The 21,609-nt window shown below is 34.5% G+C and overlaps 2 protein-coding genes across 2 annotated transcripts in view; one reads left to right on the forward strand and one right to left on the reverse strand.

Annotated features, from left to right (window-relative positions):
• The window catches only part of LOC145694859 (putative G-protein coupled receptor AH9.1), a 383,535-nt gene that overhangs the window by 125,201 nt on the left and 236,725 nt on the right, over positions 1-21,609 (reverse strand). The window lies entirely within an intron of this gene.
• LOC145660934 (uncharacterized) lies at positions 5,992-11,049 on the forward strand. The gene has a single exon (XM_081726372.1). The coding sequence runs from the start codon at positions 5,992-5,994 to the stop codon at positions 11,047-11,049; it is 5,058 nt and encodes a 1,685-aa protein (XP_081582498.1).

Here is a 21,609-nt window from a genome sequence, read left to right on the forward strand (position 1 = left end):
GCAGGTTTTTTGCCGCGGATTGTACAAAGGATACTGGTCCGCTTCTCGGTCAAGTGAGTCTGTGGTGGACAACATCGTGTCCGTGAGTTTCTAGGGTAATCCCACATTCTCATTCCACCAAAATTCCACATAATCATTCACTTGCATTTATCTTTTGTCTTCTTTAGTCCACGGGACAGAAAAGAGAAAACTTATCAAGAAAATTAAGAAAATTATGTAATTTTATGGTTTATATGTTTTCTAATCTAGCTGTAACACCCCTACATCGTCTTCACCTACGCCTAGTACTTCGTTTCTTGCTTGAAATAGTCAAGTTGCAATTTCTTTGTTTGAGGTGCTTTGTATATACATATTTATTTCTGTATATTTTTAGAACACAATAGTATATGTAACGTTTTATTTCGTACGAATGTTTAATAATACAGTTTGCTATGGCGTAAATTTTGACACTAATATTCAGAGAACTGTCAGTTTCACCAATTTTTTTGTTTAAATACAAATTCTGTAAATAAGCGATCAGCGATTTCAAATAAGATGATTTTTTTATAAATCAAAAATAAAAACGATGTTTAAAATATTAAATACGTGGTCCCTGCTCAATAAAGTTTTTAACCTCCCCTGAGATTCTGACGAAACTTACGTGGGAGCAACCTTTTAAAAAAACCTTTTATGCTTCGTTCCAAACATAACGAAAATATACGTACGTCCATTTCTGTTTACGAAAACCATGAATTCTCCCTTGAAATTTCTCAAAATTTATATGGGGTTATCAGTAAAGAATTCTCTTTCAAGCATAATAATAATAATAATAATAATAAATCAAAACCGATCAATGTGTTACGAAAATATACAGGGTGCGGCACGTAAAACCGGCCCGTCATAATATTCTGGTATATTGTGTTTTTGGCTACACTTAAATAATCTACCTTCCTACCAAGAGATGGCGTGTCGAGGTCGGGTCGACTTACGTGACCAGCAGCAGTCACGTGCAGCCGCAGCCAGTGAAACTTGTCGAAACCAGTTGAGAAAAAGGCCTCGTTGTGTTAAGCCGGGTGAGTGTCAGTGTGTGATAATGCCGTATTCGATACCCGAGCGTGTTGCCATTGTTGAAGGGTTCATTCTCACTGGATCTTTTGTGAAAACAAAGAATTTGTTTCGGGAGAAATTTCCAGGACGTTCTGTGCCAGCAAAAAGCACCATTCAGGAATTGATTGAAAAATGGCGGCGTACAGGATCGGTTCAAAATGCTCCCAGGAACAGACGACCATCTGTCTGCACACCTGAATTAAAGATGCAGGTGAAGGAGATAATGACAAGAAGTCCTCGAAAGTCAACCTTATACACACTTGACCGAAGAGGAGCGTCAGTTATGTTACTTTCAGCAGGACGGTGCAACATGCCACACATCAGCTGCATCATTGTCCCTTGTGCATGAGATGTTTACACCAGAGAGGACAATCAGCAAAGGCTTGTGGCCTCCTCGGTCACCAGACTTGTCCACGTGTGACTTTTACTTATGGGGACTGTTAAAGGGAAGAGTATACGAAACAAATCCACACACAATTGAAGAACTCAAGACCAGGATCCAGGATGTCACCAATAGCATTACAACACAAGAACTGACAAGAGTATATATGAATCTCCTCAATCGTGCTCACATGTGTGTTGAAGTGGGCGGAGGACACTTTCAGCACCTGCTGTGAAGGCTGCTGTGAAGGTGAGTAGTCATATTCAATACATTACGTTTCATTTATGTGTTGTAGTTAATCATATTCAATACATTACATTTCATTTTATGTGTTCACTTTACGGGCCGGTTTTACGTGCCGCACCCTGTACTTGAGCATACATAAATATATAAAGATGAAATGCATTAACGACACACTGTGTTATAGATTATTCAGGCCTATACATACTCGAGTGTATTACTTCAGATGTTTAAAAAAGAAAAGAAAGAAAAAGCAGAAAATGTAGTGAGTAATATTGGCTTGTTCAAGCTTCAAAGTTGTTTAATATGAACTGATATTGCTGTTTCTTTTGCTATTGTAAATATCTTCCTTTGAATTCACTTAGCTTAAGCATTGATTACATTACGTTTATATAATTATTGTTTGTACTAAAATTTTTACTTCGTTGAAGATTACTATAAATAGAAGAAAAGTTTGCGTGCGATACCAGCGAGCAAGTGCTTGTTAAAAGTTCATCTGACTCTCGCTGGCCACGTCTGCGACCAAGATGACGTCATGCGCCAGAGCAACAACAATGTAGCACTGCATTGCATCCACCTTGTAGTCTTTCCACCATGATATTACTCTATTAAGAAGCGGAAAAATAATTCGTCGAACTATGGCCATGAATACGACAAATAACAATATAAGTGATGAACAGAGTGTGCATCCTGAATCGACTCATAGTGAAAATTTGAAAGACATTTTAAAGGACTTAGCTCAGCAAATAAGAAGTCAATCTGAGCAAATAAGAAGCCAATCTGAGCAAATGAAGAACCAGTCCGAACAGCTCCAACAGTTTGTTGATGAAAAAATAGTGAAGTTAAATCAATGAAGTTAAATCAATGTAATGAAGACAGATGGGACCGTGTTCAACATCAGCTAAATCAGATGAACACACATGTGCTGGAAAAATTTGAAAAGTATGAAGAGGAAATAGAAAAAGTTGTACAAAGGAGCACCGAAATGCAAGAATCAATAGATGTTTTAGAGTCAACGGTTAATGCCCGTGACAACCATATTAAGTTACTACGAGATGAAATAAATTTCATCAAGGAAAGGTGTATTCCCGGAACTCCATTTCAAGATAACGAAGGAACGAATCATCCTATAGCCACAGGTTGGGTACCTGATGGACATCCAAGAACAACTCTGGAACTTGAGGGATCTTCGAGTGGTGCAGAAAGTAGTGAAAGAGAAGGAAGAGTAAAGCTAACATCCAGACGCAAACACAACTCCAGTAGAGGTATGAAGACGTACTTAGGTAAACAGTTGCGATTCAGCGAAGTTAAGTCGCTTACAAAATTTAGTGGCGTGCCAGGAGATATACCCGCTAGGGCATTTCTCGAAAAATTTCAGGATGAATGTGAGCTCATGGGGGTAGATGAATCTCAGTTCTTAAAACTATTACCGCACATCTTGTTGCCACCTTGCTTAACATGGTTTAAAGCCAACCGAGGTAGTCTTCATACATATTCAGATTTTAAGAATGCTCTTCTATCAAACTATGAAAACGATTTTATGGTAGCGAATAGAGATGCCGTTTTGCGAACGAAGTACTACGATCCAAAGTTACACCGGAGTATTACTGAATTCGTAGTATCTACATATCATGAGTTAAGATCATTAAACCCAAACCATCCGGAATCCCGAATTATAGCTTCTATTAGGATCTTACTGCAATTTAGACTACAACAATTGCTCATGTCGGTGCAGTGCATCAACTTCAGCCATTTAATTATGCTCATTCAGAGTTATGAGAGTCAGTCGGCAATTCAGAATAACAATAAAATGCAGGATAGAGGTCAGGGTAATTATCTGTGTAATCAGACGCAATATGCTTCTGTTCGTAATGTAGATATACAACCTGAAACTGATTCTAATATTCGCTGTTTCAATAATAGAATGAGTAGTTATAATGGTACCGAAAATCAAAGGCAACCTAATTATAGAAATGGAGCTAGAAATTTCAGAAATAACAACAGGAATTTCAGTAGGAGTAATAATAGATGGCAGGAATTCCGTAAATAGGAATCAAAACCCTTTGGACGTATAACCTGAACTGTTAAAAAGGCGTCCGATTTGTATTAAATCGACCTTTGCTTACGTCTATGGTTATTATGTTCTTTATTCGATTTATTATTATAATGTATGTTAAGTAATGTAATTATATTTGTGATTCATGTCTTTTGCAAAGTTATCTCATAATTACTTATATGAATATTATGAAATATCTTGTTAAATATGTAGAAAGCAAACGGAATATTGACAAAGTTAATTTATGGCAATTAACTAAAAATGTTATTGAATTTATTCCTTATAGTTTTGTTGCAATTTCCTTTATAGTATTAATTAGAAGAAGTGTTGATTTGTGTTTCATGATAAGAAATTATCTAAAAGCTTTATTGTAATACAATGAAATACTGAGTTTGATAATTTATGTTTTCTCCAAGAAACATATATTTAAGCTATTCTTGTTGTCGTGTTTTTATTCTTTTTGAATTTCATGCGATTATTATGAATATTTAAAAACAAAAGATCATAATTTTAATGTAAACATATGAAGGTAATGACAGACTTATATAAGATAAATGTACCTTATTATATGGAAAGAATAAGAATAATGAATATCGAATCTCTTCATTTTTCAAAGTTTATTAATGTATTAAATTATAATCATCAATGTGTTTATGTATTCTAACTTTGTTGTCTTCTTATCCTACCAGTATTTAATACTATGAAGATCTTTGTTTGTAAATAGTGTTGTTTGTATATGAAGGAATAGTTAATTCGTTAGGTTTGATTTTTGAATAGCCTCATTCATAACAATTGTAATTCGTCGTAATTAATATTGAGATATATTGACAAATATAAAAATGTATAATGATAATATATTATATGAAAGGAAAAGTAGAATAAGTGTGTTAAAGTTGATATTAAATATACGAGAGCTATTCAAAAAGTAAATGTTTCATGATATGTAACCCAGGGTTCTTTCCTTCATAGTAGAACTATTATGGAAGTCCCGTCCGAGCGACATCTACAACGATAACGTTGTATGTATTATTAACAATCTGTTCCAATTTACAGAAAGGGATCAGAGGCGAATTAGTTGAGGAATACTATGTATAAAGAAAAGAAAGATATATAGAGATTTCGAGATATTATTATTGTAATCGGTAACTAAAATAAGAGAGTTGTTGTTACTATAGCAACGTAGTAAGTAAATGAACATGTACGTAGACATCTTGTCGAGTAAATAAGTGTCTGTATATAAAGAGCAGTCATCTTGTTGAATATGCAGAAAAGTTGTTTATGTACGCTTCTCAGGGTCAATTATTAAAAACCAACTAAGAAAGTGTTAAAACGTTTTAAATTCATTTTTGAAGATTACTAAATATATACGAACCAGGACAAAACCCCTTACAATACTGTATACAAAATATGCCCATCTTATTATAACAATTGAAACATCTACCCTTTCTTGTTCCTGGTTTTTTCCTTCCCTTTTAACAGAGACATCAAAAAACGATGTAACACGTCTTTAATTATTAAAAGTCTAAATACTAACTTTTATGTCTCTAACCTTAAGTAACGGGGCCGACTTTCCAAAATTTATGTGAGTGCGTATCAATGACGGAACGTGTTAGCCTATATTGTTTCAGGGAAGTCTGGATATTTGCTTGATTTATTTTTAGTTCAAATGTTTTATGAACACTGTCATAAAGGGTTATGCTGTAATAAAGTAAAATATACCATACTATAAGGATAAGTTGAGGTTGCCTTAGGTCAGTCGGTAACAAGGCTGACTTAAATGCAAGAGAAACGGGTTCAAACCCGTGTCCACACCAAAATTCTTGTGGGTGTCGGGGCCCCGGATTCCCCACGTAGTCGGTGCGCATGATACCGAAATATCTCCATTTTATTACTACAATTGTTGTTCGGCCGCATTTCATTATTCTTTTGTTTTGTATTTGGCAACACTGGAGAATTTATAGTGCTTTACAAGTGTCAACGTGGTGTGTGTGACTGCATAGTGTGTAGGTGCTTATGCATAGCAATTATTGTATTTAGTTATGTGTTTACAATATAATAAATAGTATATTGTACAACAACTTTGTGTTCAAAATAATACAGTCCACGAACATCAAAGTGGTCCTTACCGACCGGATTTTGTTCCAGTGTGCATGTGCGTGGTTTGCGAACTTGTGGCGCAGTATCTTCATTTTGTAGTGCATTGTCAAAGTGGCGCAGAATTATAACAATGGAAGAACTCATAGGTAAGAAAACTGTCTTGAAACGTGAAGTGACAAGGTTAATACATAAAGTGAACGAGAATAAAGACAAGCCTAACTTCAGTATCAAGCTGTACACTGAACGTGCTACGCAATTACATGGCGATTGCACAGAGCTCATTACAAAGTTCATTTCTGTGGGTGGTGAAAGTGAGTTTGCAACATATGACGGAGAATTTAATGAAGTGCAAAATAAGTTGGACTCTGTCTTAGAAATTTTGTACAATATGCAGTCACCTAATACTAAACAGGTAAATACATCTAATAAACAGTGCACAGATGTGAAGTTGCCAGACTTAGAACTTCCTACATTTTGTGGTAGAGTGCAGGATTGGCTATCGTTTCGTGACTTATTTGTTGCTGCTGTTCATAATAAAAATCGGTTAGGAAATGCTCAAAAGTTGCAGTATTTGAAGACAGCTGTATCAGGAGAGCCTGCTATATTGTTGCAGTCTATTTCCATATCTGATGATAACTATAAAGTAGCATGGGAGTTACTTAAATCAAGATATGAAGACGTGAGGGAGCTAGCAAATCATATTTTGAGCAAGTTTGTTACTCAACCAGCTGTGAAGAGTGAGTCATCAGGTGAGTTACGAAGATTGATTGACAATAGTGTTCAGTGTGTGTGTGAACTTAAATCCTTGGGCCTTCCAGTGGAACATTGGGATGTGATTTTAATTTACCATGTGGGTGAGAAGCTAGATAAGAACACCAGAAAACAATGGGAGCTTTCATTGAAGAAAAACGAACAACCAACTTTCGACCAGCTGAAAGAGTTCATATTACAACGTGCCAAAGCGTTAGCTGCAGTGAGTGCAAGGTCACCGGCAGACACGTCTGCTTTAAAAACAAACAAAAAAAGCAACACGTTAGTGCATCATTCAAGTCCAATTGTGTCGTGTATCATGTGTAAAAATAACCACAAGCTATATAAGTGTCAAGAGTTCATAAATATGTCAGTGAATGATAGGCATAGTTTTGTGAAAAAGAATTCGCTTTGTTTCAATTGTTTGACCTTAAATTGTTCCGTGAATAAGTGTAGTGTGAAGCAGGATTGCCACACTTGCAACAAAAAACATCATACTTTATTGCATTTTGAAAAGAAGGATAAAGTAGATCAAGTAAATTGTTCTCATTCTATAAATCAAAAACTAATTCCTCAGGTGTTGTTGTCCACCGCTGTCATAAATATCAAAGATAATGCAAATAAGTTGATACAATTTCGTGCTCTTATCGACTGTGGTAGTGAATTATCGTTTGTAACTGAACGTTGCGTCCAGAAATTACGCATAAACAAAGAGAAAATAAATATGAGCATATCAGGTGTTACTGGTTCTAACGTTGGAAATTCTCATGCAATAGTTGATTTGTGTTTTCAGTCATTGTACAGTAATAATAATATTCATACTAAAGCAATAGTAGTTCCAAGAATCACAAGTAACTTACCCAGAGTAACTATTCAAAATATAGGTAATTGGGAAATTGTGAAACAAGTAAACTTAGCTGATCCACAGTTTAATAAAAGCGGTCCTATTGATGTATTGTTAGGTGCAGATGTTTTCCCATTATTGTTGCTCAGTGGGAGACACGTAGGTACGAATGGAGCTCCGTCTGCCATTGAAACGGTGTTAGGTTGGGTATTGTGTGGTCAGATTAACTTAAGGAATAACACATCAAGTGTTCAGTCATATTTTGTTTCTGTTGATCTCAATAAAACATTGCAAAGATTCTGGGAAGTAGAAGAGTTGCCAACTGTACAACATTTATCCGTTGAAGAGCAAAAATGTGAGCAGTATTTTGCTGAAACTTACAAACGTGATGTTGATGGTAAATACATTGTAAAATTGCCTTTTAAAGAAAATGTTGAGCCTCTAGGTGTATCACGGGACACAGCAGTAAAGCGATTATGCCAGATGGAACGTAAGTTACAGAAAGATCCTGATTTATGTAAACAATATTGTGATTTCATGAAGGAGTATTTAGACTTAGGTCACATGGAAAAAATTCCTGATGTAGAACTTGATAAGCTTGTATCTGAATCTTATTATCTGCCGCATCATTGTGTCTTAAATGAAAGTAGTTCTACCACTAAATTGCGGGTTGTGTTTGATGGTAGTGCTAAAACTAGCAGTGGAGTATCTCTCAATGGCAACTTAATGGTAGGTCCAAAATTACAAGATGATATTATCCCATTAATATTAAGGTTCAGAACTCATCCAATTGCAATGTGTGCTGATATAGCAAAAATGTACAGACAAGTTAAGGTAGATCAAACTGATTCTGATTACCAGAGAATAGTGTGGAGAGAAACAGTTGACCAACCTATTACTGATTTTAGATTGTTAACTGTTACTTATGGAACCAGTTCGGCTCCATATCTGGCTGTAAAGTGTTTGCAACAGTTAGCTGTAGATGAAGGTTATTGTTATCCCAGAGCTGCAGAATTAGTCATGAATGATTTCTTTGTTGATAATTTAGTTTCAGGTGCAGCTGATAGTAGTGAGGCAATGGTATTGTACTCAGAATTAACAGCATTATTACACAAAGGTGGTTTCGAATTAAGAAAATGGTCTACTAACGACATGAATGTGCTAAATAGTATACCTTCTCACTTAAGAGAAACTCAGTCGTTAATTTGTTTTAATGAAAATGAGAATGTAAAAGCTTTAGGTATGCAGTGGAATCCATCAAGTGATTCATTTTCATTTTCTATTGTTGTTCCCACTTATAAGTCAGTAATGACAAAACGAATGTTACTAGCTGATATTGCAAAATTGTATGATCCGCTTGGTTGGTTATCTCCAGTATCCATTGTTGCAAAATTGTTGCTACAATCATTATGGAAATTAAAAATTGAATGGGATGACGTACTTCCGAATGATATTGCTCGCTCGTGGGAAGCATATTGTCAAGAATTGCCATTGTTGAGACATATTAAGATCAAAAGGTGTATTTCTTCTGAAAATATTGTGAAATATGATCTAATTGGGTTCTCAGATGCTAGTGAAAAGGCGTATGCTGCAGTAGCGTATGTACGTTGTATAGATACATCTGGAAATGTGCAAGTATACCTGATTGCTGCAAAGACCAAAGTTGCCCCTATAAAGCAAATATCAATACCTAGGTTAGAATTGTGTGCTGCAGTATTGTTATGTAGATTAGTCAATACGGTCATTAAGGCGATGTTAATCAAGTTTGAACAGGTTGTCTGCTACACAGATTCTACAATTGTGTTAGCATGGCTTTCTTCATGTCCGAGTAAATGGAAAACATTTGTGGCTAACCGGGTATCTGAGATTCAACAATCAATTTTTATTAAATGGGCGCACACATCGAGCAAAGACAACCCAGCTGATTGTAGTTCTCGTGGTTTGAATCCGTCACAATTAGAGTCTTATTCACTATGGTGGAATGGGCCAAAGTGGTTGATGGAATCAGAGTTACCTATTGTAAATATTAATTGCAGAAATCTAGATTCTGTTCAATGTGAGCAAAAGTCTTCAACTGTTAATATGCACATTAAGGTTGACTGTACAATAGTAGATAAATTTTCATCATTATCTAGGTTAGTTCGTGTTACTGCTTGGTGTAAAAGATTTATTAGGAATAGTAAAGGTAAACAGGAGTTAAGATGTAGTGGACCATTAACTACAAAGGAGTTGTCAAATGCATTAATACATTGGATAAAACAAGCTCAAGAATCTGAATATCCACTTGAGATAAAATACTTACGTATGAAAAAACCTTTGCCTTATAATAGCAAACTATTGTGTTTAAATCCATTTCTTGATGAAAATGATGTCATGAGAGTTGGAGGTCGCTTGCAAAATGCTAATGTAACATATGATTTCAAATATCCTATCTTACTTCCAAAACATGCTAGAATTACAGAACTTCTTGTAAAATCTGAACATATAAAGCATCTTCATGCAGGTTCACAGTTACTTTTATCTGTTTTGCAACAAAAGTTTTGGATTATTGGTGGTTGTGACTTTGTAAGGAAGATTGTAAAAAGTTGTGTAACATGTCACAAACAGTCAAGTGTAACAGCCTCTCAATTAATGGGTCAACTTCCTGTTGGTAGAGTAACACCAACTCGTCCATTTTTGCATTGCGGTTTAGATTATGCTGGTCCACTAATGTTAAAAAATATGAAAAGTCGAAATTCAAAATTGTTCAAAGGTTATGTAGCACTCTTCATTTGTTTCAGTGTCAAAGCAATCCATTTAGAATTGGTAAGTGATGCTTCAACAGAGTCATTTATTGCAGCTTTGAAACGTTTTATAGCTAGAAGGGGAAAACCTACTGATATTTACAGTGATTGTGGTTCAAATTTCATAGGTGCAAACAGAGAATTAAAATCCTTACTGAAACTTGTAACGAATGGTGATTCAAAAGAGTCTGTATGTAATTACCTCAGTATGCAATCTATAAATTGGCATTTTAATCCACCATCCTCACCTCACTTTGGAGGCATATGGGAAGCTGGTGTAAAGTCTGTCAAGTACCACTTGAGACGTGTAGTTGGTAACACTATACTCACATTTGAAGAAATGTATACAGTTTTGTGTCAGATTGAAGCATGTTTAAATTCTAGACCATTAACTGCTCTATCTTCTGATCCTAATGACTATCAGGTATTAACTCCTGGTCATTTTTTAATTCACGATGCATTAGTAGCAATACCTGAACCAAATTTGTGTGAATTAAAAATCAATCATTTGTCACGCTGGCAATTAACTCAAAGATTGGTCCAACATTTTTGGAACCGTTGGCAAACAGAATATTTGTCTCGGCTGCAACAAAGGCCAAAGTGGTGGTGTAAACATGCTAATATCAAGGTCAATGATTTAGTATTAGTGAAGGAAGATAAGACATCTCCTCAACATTGGAATTTAGCAAGAGTAGTTGCTGTTCATCCTGGTGTAGATAATATTGTTAGAACTGTTACTATTAAAACTAGCAAAGGTGTCTTCAAACGACCAATTGTAAAAATTTCTCCTCTTCCATTTAATGAAGAATAATATGTAGAATGTGTATTGTAGAGTAATGTGTAGAATAATATGTAGTGTTGAAATGATATTTCAAGGTGGGCGGTATGTTCGGCCGCATTTCATTATTCTTTTGTTTTGTATTTGGCAACACTGGAGAATTTATAGTGCTTTACAAGTGTCAACGTGGTGTGTGTGACTGCATAGTGTGTAGGTGCTTATGCATAGCAATTATTGTATTTAGTTATGTGTTTACAATATAATAAATAGTATATTGTACAACAACTTTGTGTTCAAAATAATACAGTCCACGAACAATTGTGACTTCCATCCTTTTTCCTTACTACTGTTTTTGTCTCTTCCAGAAGAAAATATTAAAAGAAACACTGAAATAAATACGTCTTTCATTGTTTTAAATAAAAAGTTTAAACACCAAATATTATACCTCTAAGCTTAAAGGATTTTGAGATATGGTCATTCTGTGAAAACAATTGTAATTCCACCCTTTTTTTGTCTTCCTGCCTTTGTTTTTCCCTTCTACAGGAAATATTTAAAAACAGTGAAACACGTATCTAGTCATTTTATATGGGATGTCCATATATCAAATATCATATATCTACTCTTCAGTGATTCGGAGATATAAACATTTTACGATAATGATTGTTACCCTCATTTCCCGCTTTCTTATGGGGGGGGGGGTCCAAATTTCCAAAAAGAGATTCTTCCTTATGGGACTTTACGTAATAAATGCTATGTCCTGTCAAAGTTTTGTTTCTAGCTGAAGCGGTTTCATCTTGGCTTTGATCAGTATCACACTCATTCAGGATAAATCACAGCCACACACATACACATACACACACACACACACACACACACACACACACACACACACACACACACACACACACACACAAATAAAATATAATATAAAAGTGAATAAATAAGACTTCTGTGCACTAGATACCAGGTATGGATTCGATCTATTTTGTTATACAGAATCCAAATTTTGAAACCGCAGAACGATCGAACATACCATTTTTTTATGGACGAAAAACTTTAGCGATTTTAGATATGGAGGATACACGTAACACAGCCATACAAAAAACAATTCTGTCCAGCGTACCTCAGGGCATGAGTTCGATGTATTTTATTGTACAGAATCGAAATTTCAAACTCCAGGAGGATTGACCGTGTCAATTTTGTTTTATGAGCGAAAAACGTATGTTCTGTCTTACGTAGCAAAATGGGCACTAAAATTTTCCGCCTATTAAAAAAAAATTGACACGGTCGATCGTGTTGGAGTTTCGAAACTTGGATTCTATGTACCAAAATAGATCGAATCCATACCCTGGGGTCCACTACCAGAACTTTTTTTTGGTATTGTATGGGTGTCTTACCTGTATTCTTCTTATGCAAAATCCCTAAAGTTTTTCGAACATTAAAAAAATGACAATGTCGATTGTCTTGGGGTTTCAAAATTTGGATTTTGCGTAAGAAAATACATCAAATCCATACCCTGGGATTCGGTGCACAGAACTTTTATTTTATTTTATTTATTTATTTATTTATTTATTTTTTCTATATGGATGTGTAATGAATAAACCTATAGGGTAAAAAAATAAACTATTAATTATTTCCAAAGAGCGACATACTTTTTACTGCGATAAAAATCAATTTTCTGGATTCTCTCGAAAACTACTCATGAGGATTTACACTCACCCATATCAGTTTGCTCAGGTCAATGAAATCTACGAGATATGACTGGAAAGTAAGCACCGTTTTTTTTTAAAAAAAAAATACTAAAACAGGTTTATTCAAGCCAAATTTATTTTTACATGAAAAAAGCACACCTTAAACTATTTTTTCACATAGTTTCCACCAATGTTCAAAGATTTGACACAGCAGGTGACCAACTTATCGAAATCTTCCTCAACATAATATCCCGCTAGGTACGCACTGTTTCGTTCGAACGCCACCGCAGCGCTAGTGTCAACGATCCGCGCATTGCGCACTAGTTTCACTGATTCATTGCCTCTCCATGAGTGCTCTTCTTACGTATGAAATCTTCCTTTGGAGACCTTTATTGCTGCTTGTGGCCTTGTGATCACCTGCTTTAATCAAAAAGAAACTAGAAACTTCCTCTAAGGTTTCGAATAGAAAAGAAGCTGCGAAGTTTTCAATGGCTATTTCTTTTTTTCTTATCCATTAGATACAGTTACAAATGTTTTGTTTTTCTGTCATTCACAGCCTGTGCTTGAAACAGATCAAGTATCAAAGAATTCTTTTGAACTACACTCTTCATAGCAACGCATATGTCCAATTCTCACGCTTTTTTTTTATTTTCCGCCAATTTCTTAACATTTCGTGGCAGAACTGGGAAAAAGAAATCCATCAAATGTTGTCATTCAAAAGTGGATCACCTGATTTTGTCCCAAGGACACAATTCTTTTTCTCTTTTCCTTAGACATTACTTGAGAGAACAATATTAAAGTATAAATTATCGAACAACTTCCAATATTTTATGATAAAATTATTTTTAGAACAGTAAAGCCAGGAATTTCATGTTACTAACTAGGGATGATTCCATATCCTGGGGAGAAAATATATATCGTCTGAAAGCTCTTGCTATGAGAAGTACGAAACCGTTTTCAAATTATGGGCAAACCCGCAACCCGACCCTATAAGGGGTTCGTTTGTTGGTGTTTGTGACCCTATATATGGCATATTTGACAGAATAAAAATGAATGTTATGCATAAGCGCCTGAGGCCATCATGTTCCTTTTTGGCTCATTGCTAGAACGTGACTCGAGCAACTGTTTGATTATATCACTTTGCACCCAGACATACCCATTTGGTCAGTGTTGCCAACGAACTATAAATACAATGTGGAAGATGGTTTCTGTACCACTACTGCCCAACTACTGGGCAGATCTGCCCAACTACTTTCTCTTGAAAAATGTAGAGAAAATTTACCGGATGGGCGTTTTATGGATGATGAGAAAGCCATTAATAGGTAAAAACCTTGTTTGCTTCTAACTCCCTAAACTTTTATGCAGATGATGTTAAGGGACTAAACCATTAATGTGAACATTATAAGGTAGTATGAGGTAAATGTTTAGAGAAGGACACGTCTATGGACCAAATTTCAGATCCCTACATCGTGGCCTCTCCTCATAACTTTAGAATATTTTTTTCTCCACCTAGCTATTGTGCTTTTTTAAACAAAATGCGAAGTGAATCAACACCAAATATTTAATTTGGAATCATATTCCATGTGAAATAATACTAATATTAATATAATTCCACCAATTAATAATATGTCATATTTAATTTCTCAAACTCCGGTAAAACAAGTACAGTACAGTGATAAGTATACTGAAGAGAGAATGAGTTTTCCCCTTGCATGTTATGCAACCAGTATACATTAGCAACAATTTGGGTTGCATAATACGAAGGTATTGTATAAAGTTGCTAACTGGATTTTTCGCACCAGAACTAAATGTGCGATGTCGTCACTTTAGGATAGCTTATGACGGTAGTGAAGTTGTCAGACTTTAAACTGCTAGACAAATGACAAATTATGTTTCCCTTGTATGCTGAACCGTTCTTTTGCACAGTTTAACAAGAGTATGCCACGGTACTGTACAATGACACATGTTTAGTGTACAATGGCACTTTCTCGCCACATATGTAGTGGCGAGAAAAGGACAACTTCATATTTCACGTAGTAATGTTTTTTTTCTTTAAGAATTCTTAGAAATTATCATTCAAGGAAGATACGAAATTATGTATCAAGCTACATTTTAATTGCATTTATCTAATGACAGTGTAATTTGTTTCATCAAAAACCTAATATGGTTATCGGATAGTGATTACATTGCTCCTTGGAATAAGCATTCTTTTGCAATTTCTTTTAATGTAACACTTTCCGGACGAATCTATTATTGTTCTGGTCTTCAGCTGTATGAGACATTAATATAGTTACTTAAAATATGTTGTGTTAAACTGAGCACTTTTCTATATATTTAAGTGATTAAATTTGCTTACATCCTTCCACTCCCTGCGTCATTTCCCTCCCCGACTTCCAACAATAAATTTGTAAAGGTAAGTAACAAAACCGTATTCTCTGAATAATAATAATAATAATAATAATAATAATAATAATAATAATAATAATAATAGTCTCTCATATGCAATATTTCTAATCTTTTTATCCAATAATTTATAGAAGTAATTTAAACATCTTTCTTATGCGTGTTAGTGCAAAATTATAATTAAATTTTAAACTTTAACTTTTGTCTAATTCAGTGGTTCTCAACCGATGTGTCGCGACACACTGGTGTGTCACGCAGTCACCTAAGGTGTGTCGCGAAATTTTGGAATTTAAAAATCATGAAGAATTTGAAAATAGTTAGTTAAAACTAAGAGAGTCTGCATCAGTTAACACTTCCAGCGGTAGCAATAATGCTCAGTGCTATATAGAGTCATTATAAAAACTAATTGGTTTTATTACTATAATAGATATTATTATTATTATTATTATTATTATATTATTTATAATAAAGTAAGAAACAAGTTTGTCACCATGTCCAGGAACTTCAATAAAGTGTGTCGCCAGTCAAAAAAGTTTGAGAACTATTGGTCTAACTTGATGTTAATTAAAGATGAAACTTATCAACGGATGGATCATATCAAACTGAAAAAATGAGATGTTTGAGGGTATATTCTTTTTCATAATTTTCAAGAAAATCAACAAAATCTAATTTTTATAGTGCTAAAAAAGTATTTTCGTTGCCAATACCAAACAATAGTTTTTTTAAATGTTGAAACATATTTCTTATTTATTCTTTATATGTAAAAGAAAAATACATTGTTTAACTACCAGATTGTATATATACATTATTGATGATATTCTTAAGAATGACTCACATTCAACCTGTAATTTCATGCAAACATTGAAGGAAGAATGAGAGCGTAATAATATATCAAAACAGTAAACTACTTTAACTTCGAGCTTCAACATTTAAAACCCGAGAACAGTTAATAAATTGGCTAATTTATGCCTTAACAGATGAAACATTGTAAATTTTGTTAACGTACTTTATTTTCTTTTGATATAATATTTCAATCCTTGTTAGAAGTAGTAATACAGGATTACATAATTCAACTTACCTACTTCTGTCATATTACACACAAAACGTTTCATGTTTATTGCTTGGTTTGGCTATCTCATGCTCTTAAAACATACATCAACAAGAAGCACTTATCAAGGTAATCTCAAAAGCCTCAAGAGACGTACAGCTGGGTATATTTTTTTTTATTAAAGTTACTAGTGTAGCACCGGTGGATATGATATTAAGATGTTTGCAGTGCCAAGCGTTTTATCATGCTGTCGGAATCTTCACCATCTCTTCCGTTTTGATGGATGATCGTTGGAATCGATTCTGGGCAAATGCAGAAGACTTCCGCTCGAGATTCCTTTACGTAAAACCCTTGAATGGAAGGTGATAAAGGTAGCTTTCTACTCTTGGTCTTCATCTTTCCCAAAAAGTTCTTCTTTGAGAAACTAATAATAAAACTCCAGACACTTTTTAACGTATAAATCATTTTTATTAATAATAGCAAATTAAGAGAAAAATGATAAAATTGAATTAATAAAGAGACGCAAGGAACTTAGGCGTAGAAAAGTAATATCTTTGTTATGTTTAACTTTTCTATACTTATTGAAAAGTCTTTTAAACGTAAATTTTATCTCTCACTTTGAAAGTTTTACTTCTATATTTTCTCCATTCATCAATCTTATCTATTGATTTAAATTTCAATTTAAATAGCATATCTTCAGAGTCAGCGCGGTTTAAGTTTGAAATAGATACGTGCCTATCATGTAACAACATGCTTAGAAAACTAAAATATACACAAGTGTAGTCAGTATTTTAAAATCAAAAGTAGTACGCCCTTATTAGCAAGGTAATACTTTTTTGTGTATTATTTTGTCTATTTCTTTTTTAATTTTGGATATTATGGCATATAAATCCTATTTTCCTGTTTGTTCAAAATTAAAAGAAAACATTTAGAAGTTCCGAAAAATTATTTTGACCTAAAACACTTTCTCAATAATTTTAATTATAACAACCTAGTTATAAAATTCTCTTTATTTCGTACAGATTGTTTATTTTGTATTTTTGTTTCTTAAAATAACATGATAATTTCTTAATCAAGTGTTATTCAACCCTTGCCAATTAAAGGCTACTCCTTTCTTTGACAGAACAGTGAGTTAATTCTACATCCATGTGCTTCTTAAAATGAATTTTATTACTCGTTAAACAAATTTAACTGCCTTTCGAAGGTTATACTCGTATTTGTGTAGCATAGGTCCCATCCTTCAATAATACGTATTAACAACTTAGTCATCTACCACTCGCACAGTGGATCCATTTTCTTAATGAATAAAATGTAGATATTGGTATAGGATTTGGGAATTAAATTCATGGGCTTACGGCGTCTACGACCATGTTGCGTCAAGTACGAGAGATGACGTTCCTCGACGATCACACTATCCGTGGAAAGGGTAAGAAGAAAGCATTGGGGAAGGAAGGAAGTCGGCCTGGGCCCTATGTGTTAGGTATCATCCCAACATTTGCCTGCTGTGAATGAGGAAAACCCAGGAAAATCTCACTCAGTATGGTTGATCTGAGAAAGCTTTTACCCTTTTTCGACCGAATGTCTCCATCGGGAATCGAGCCCGGGACCGCTCGCATCAAAGACGAGAGTGTAAGCGATTAAGCCCACTAGATATTAGTTTGTCATTCATACATTTTGAAAGAAAATTTCTTTAATCTGTTCTTGAGATGAGGGAACCAAAACTAGGATACTCTCGCCCAACGCGAGCACTTATGTAACTGAAGTGAAATATTGTTGCAAGGGTTGGAGTCGTGCTACATTAGTATCGGTTACTCCGTCCTCCGGTTTATATTAATCGAAAGCTTTAACAGAATTATAAGGTGAGAAAAGTGAATCAATCTTCTTGCTCTTTTTATATTTTCTTCTGCTATTTTCAGGAGGTGATTACGTCCACTCTTCAGTAATGAAATGGTGGATATTTTGTATTTCACTATATTTTTGATGGCTTTGGGGAAATTTATTATAACTGTTCTGGGAAAGAGGGAAGTAGACAAAAAATAATGAATGGTGTAATGATTGATTAATGGAGGAGGGGAAGTATTGAGGACATCAACACTGAGATTATTTGTTTCCTTTACGGAACAGCTTACATATATGGAAGGGTACTCGGAGGCAACTTAATAAATTTGTGAAGGAAATAGAAGATCAGGAGAAAGGCATAGAACTCGAATTGGAAGTAGAAAAGAAAGGGGTAATTGTGTTTCTAGATATGAAAATAAGCAGACTGGGTGACAAGTTGTTCACAGAATAGTTTCAGAAGAAGTGTGCATCAGGGAACGTCCGTCATAAACGGAAAGATGTTGATCGATCAACAAAAAGAGAAACTTCACAGAAAATATGGAGGAGAGGTTCATGTGCATTAGTAGTGACAGAAAGAAAGCAGAAGAAGACAGAGAGGAATTTCAAAACTAACTGGAAACCAACTTATATGATAAAAGAAAGTTAAGAATGGAAAGGATAGGAAGCAAGGACCAGAATAGTAAGAAGAAGAAGAAGAAGGAGGAAGATAAGAAAGAACATGGAGAGGAAGAAAAGACGCCATAGTAGGGAATAGAATATATAAAGAAAGACATATAGATAATCAAGAGAGCTCTAAAGAAAATGGGGGAACGTTTAAACGTATAGGAAAGGGAGCAAGAGACTATTGAGACTATTGGACGTGCTACGCATGAAGAATAAGAAGCACGAAGAGAAAGAGAGAAGCCGAGAGGAGCTAATGGAAAGAATAGGAGTGGTTTACAAGATAAAATATAATGAATGAAACAGGTGTTATATTGGTGAAAAGGGGAAAAACTGAAAGAAAAGTTAAAACAACATAAAGATGATGTAAGATTGGAAAGAGAAATAAATTCCATTTTTAAGCATGCGAGGGACACAAGACATGATATTAATTGATGCGAGGTTGAAGTGTTAGGACTGGAACAAAGGACGTTAATAAGAAAGTGGAAGGAGGCCAGATTTATTGAAAAAGAGAAAAGCTGTGTTATGAATTGGAATACAGGACTTAAAATTTACGAACAGTGGGGCAAGTTATTTTAAAAACTTGATTTGTAGCTTATTTTTCTGCCAGACTAGGAAGATAAAGGGCTTTATGGTGTTTTAGTTTCACTTTTGGCAACTTTTATTATAATTGGCTGGGTCTCTTCAGACCAGCCAATCAGCGTTCAGAACTATCTTCTACGATCCTTTTATATTTATACTCAACCAGTGATGCTAGTTTGAGGGAAATTTAGGAAGATTTAGCAAAGATTTTTTTAAGGAGGGAAAAAGGGAAATTTTACGAATATGAGATAAAATGTAAGGAAATTTGGCTTTTCAACAAATGTTATGTTACTAAGCACTGCGACAGTATGATGAAAGACGGCGATATTCTTTGCAGAATCCCACACACAAAATGACAAACTTTTATCCCACAAGCCTTCCGTGCCCTTTTCCTCAGCGATTTGTATTTTTAGTTTAAGGCTACAGATGGACTTTCAACCTAAAATCAATAACCAATATCATGATTTTTAAACCAGAGTTTTCTAAAAGGGTATATGAAAGTAAATGATAAAATACACATTAAATAAATTAAAAGAATCAAAAATAAAATTAAAACACAAGTAATGAAAAAAGCTAAATAGTACGTAACAAAATAGAAAATAAATAACAAAACTAAAGATAGTAAGAAAACAGAAACGAGAAGCATCAGAGAACGCTATATATTCGAATGATACAAAGAAAAGCGTGAATACAGTCATTGAAAAATTCATTCATTGCCCCCTCAAATCTGCCTAATATGTTTCCAGCTCCAAATGATCTGTGATGTCTTAGTATTTTAGACGCTCTACAAGATTATGCCGGATACGTAGTACAACAGCGTAGTGTTCATAAATCGGACGGTTAACGTCACGGACTATGTCCATTATGCAAACGCATCAGGATAATGACATCTAAATAACTAGTAAACTACAATAGTATAATCAATGTATAAAATCACCGAAAAAGAAACAGAAAAACGCGGTAAAAATTAGTTCAAACAATGTACAGCTCACAGGCGACGAGAAAAACCCTAAAACAGGGGATAGCGGGGAAAGGTCAACGACACGGTCAAGTCCATTTTCGTTTTTTGAAGTGTGGTCTATACTTAGATGTTGTCTGCTACTTCGGGTAGTTATCTGTGTGCTATTCCGTGGTGTCATTTGAAACCCCCGTGCGAAAGGTGGGCGAGCCCATACCCACGTCACACTACTTCTGCTAGGGTTCTTCTCGTCATCTGTGAGCTGTGCAAGCGGTGTACAACAGTTGCATATTTTATAAATGAAACTGGATGGTACATTTCAAAAAATATATAATGTGAATATTTATTCAAATGATTTTCACTTCGTCTCATTGGTATTACAATTGTTCAACGTTTTTTATTTTTTTTAAAAAATATAGTACATTGTGGTCTTTGAGATTCACCAAAGTATAAATCGATTAGAAAATTTTGTAGCTTAAATTACTAATTCAACAACACTAAACAAAGAAAGTATTGCTACTGTATATTTACAATATTCATGTTTAATTGATTATTAACACATTCTATTTCATTTCATGTTTTTGTAATGTTTAATAGTCCATAACAATATGACAAAGTAATATGAAAATTAGATTTTGAAATTTAATGTTTCAACCAATCTGAAAATCTCTTCATTCACTAGTTACCAAAGGAATTACGCCGGATGACAAACGACTAACGACAAAGTTAGCAAATGGGGTTGAGAAGGATTCTAAGTCATTACAATTAACCCTAAAAACACAGAAGGACTCAATCTTCATTTAGGATTCCCTATTAGAATTGTAAATCGCATCCTTCGATAAATTTTCGGGCAAAATGCCTCTGGTAACTTTCTTAAAACCAGGAAGTATGATCAACTGAAGAAACGAAACGAAATGAAAGAGCTTCGAGAGAGAGAGAGAGAGAGAGAGAGATAGAGAGGGAGAGAAAGAGAGAGAGAGAGACGATTACACAACTGTGTTAAAGCCTCGATAATTTTCGTCTAAATTAGAAGCCAAAGCGAAGCGATAAATACGATCCAATAAGCTCCCTCGAGCTACCAATTCGTACCTTCTTATTCAGTTCATCTCCTATAAGTTTAGTTCCAGCAATTGGTTCCATTCCAGTCTGAGCAAACTTTCTGTTCCAAACAAAAAAACTTCAGCTATTTATACTTATTTGCATAATGTCTAACTTATACATGTTAAACTATACTAAGTTAAGTATCGATTGCAGAATCAAGCGAATCGAAAGCCCTTTTCGTATAACACTATACCTATGCTTAAAACCGGTTCTTTTATATTATTAATGGATCTAAGGCTAATTAACTAGAAGTAACAGCTATACTACATTCAATTATAACAGTCATAATGAATTATGCAAGGAGATTATTA

Source organism: Thermobia domestica, chromosome 9 (assembly GCF_964235325.1).
Source record: "Thermobia domestica chromosome 9, izTheDome1.hap1.1, whole genome shotgun sequence".
Classification (NCBI taxonomy): Eukaryota; Metazoa; Arthropoda; class Insecta; order Zygentoma; family Lepismatidae; genus Thermobia; species Thermobia domestica.

What these genes read in the sequence shown, in the direction of transcription:
- LOC145660934 (XM_081726372.1), top strand. Translation starts at nt 5,992, where the DNA reads ATGGAAGAACTCATAGGTAAGAAAACTGTCTTGAAACGTGAAGTGACA.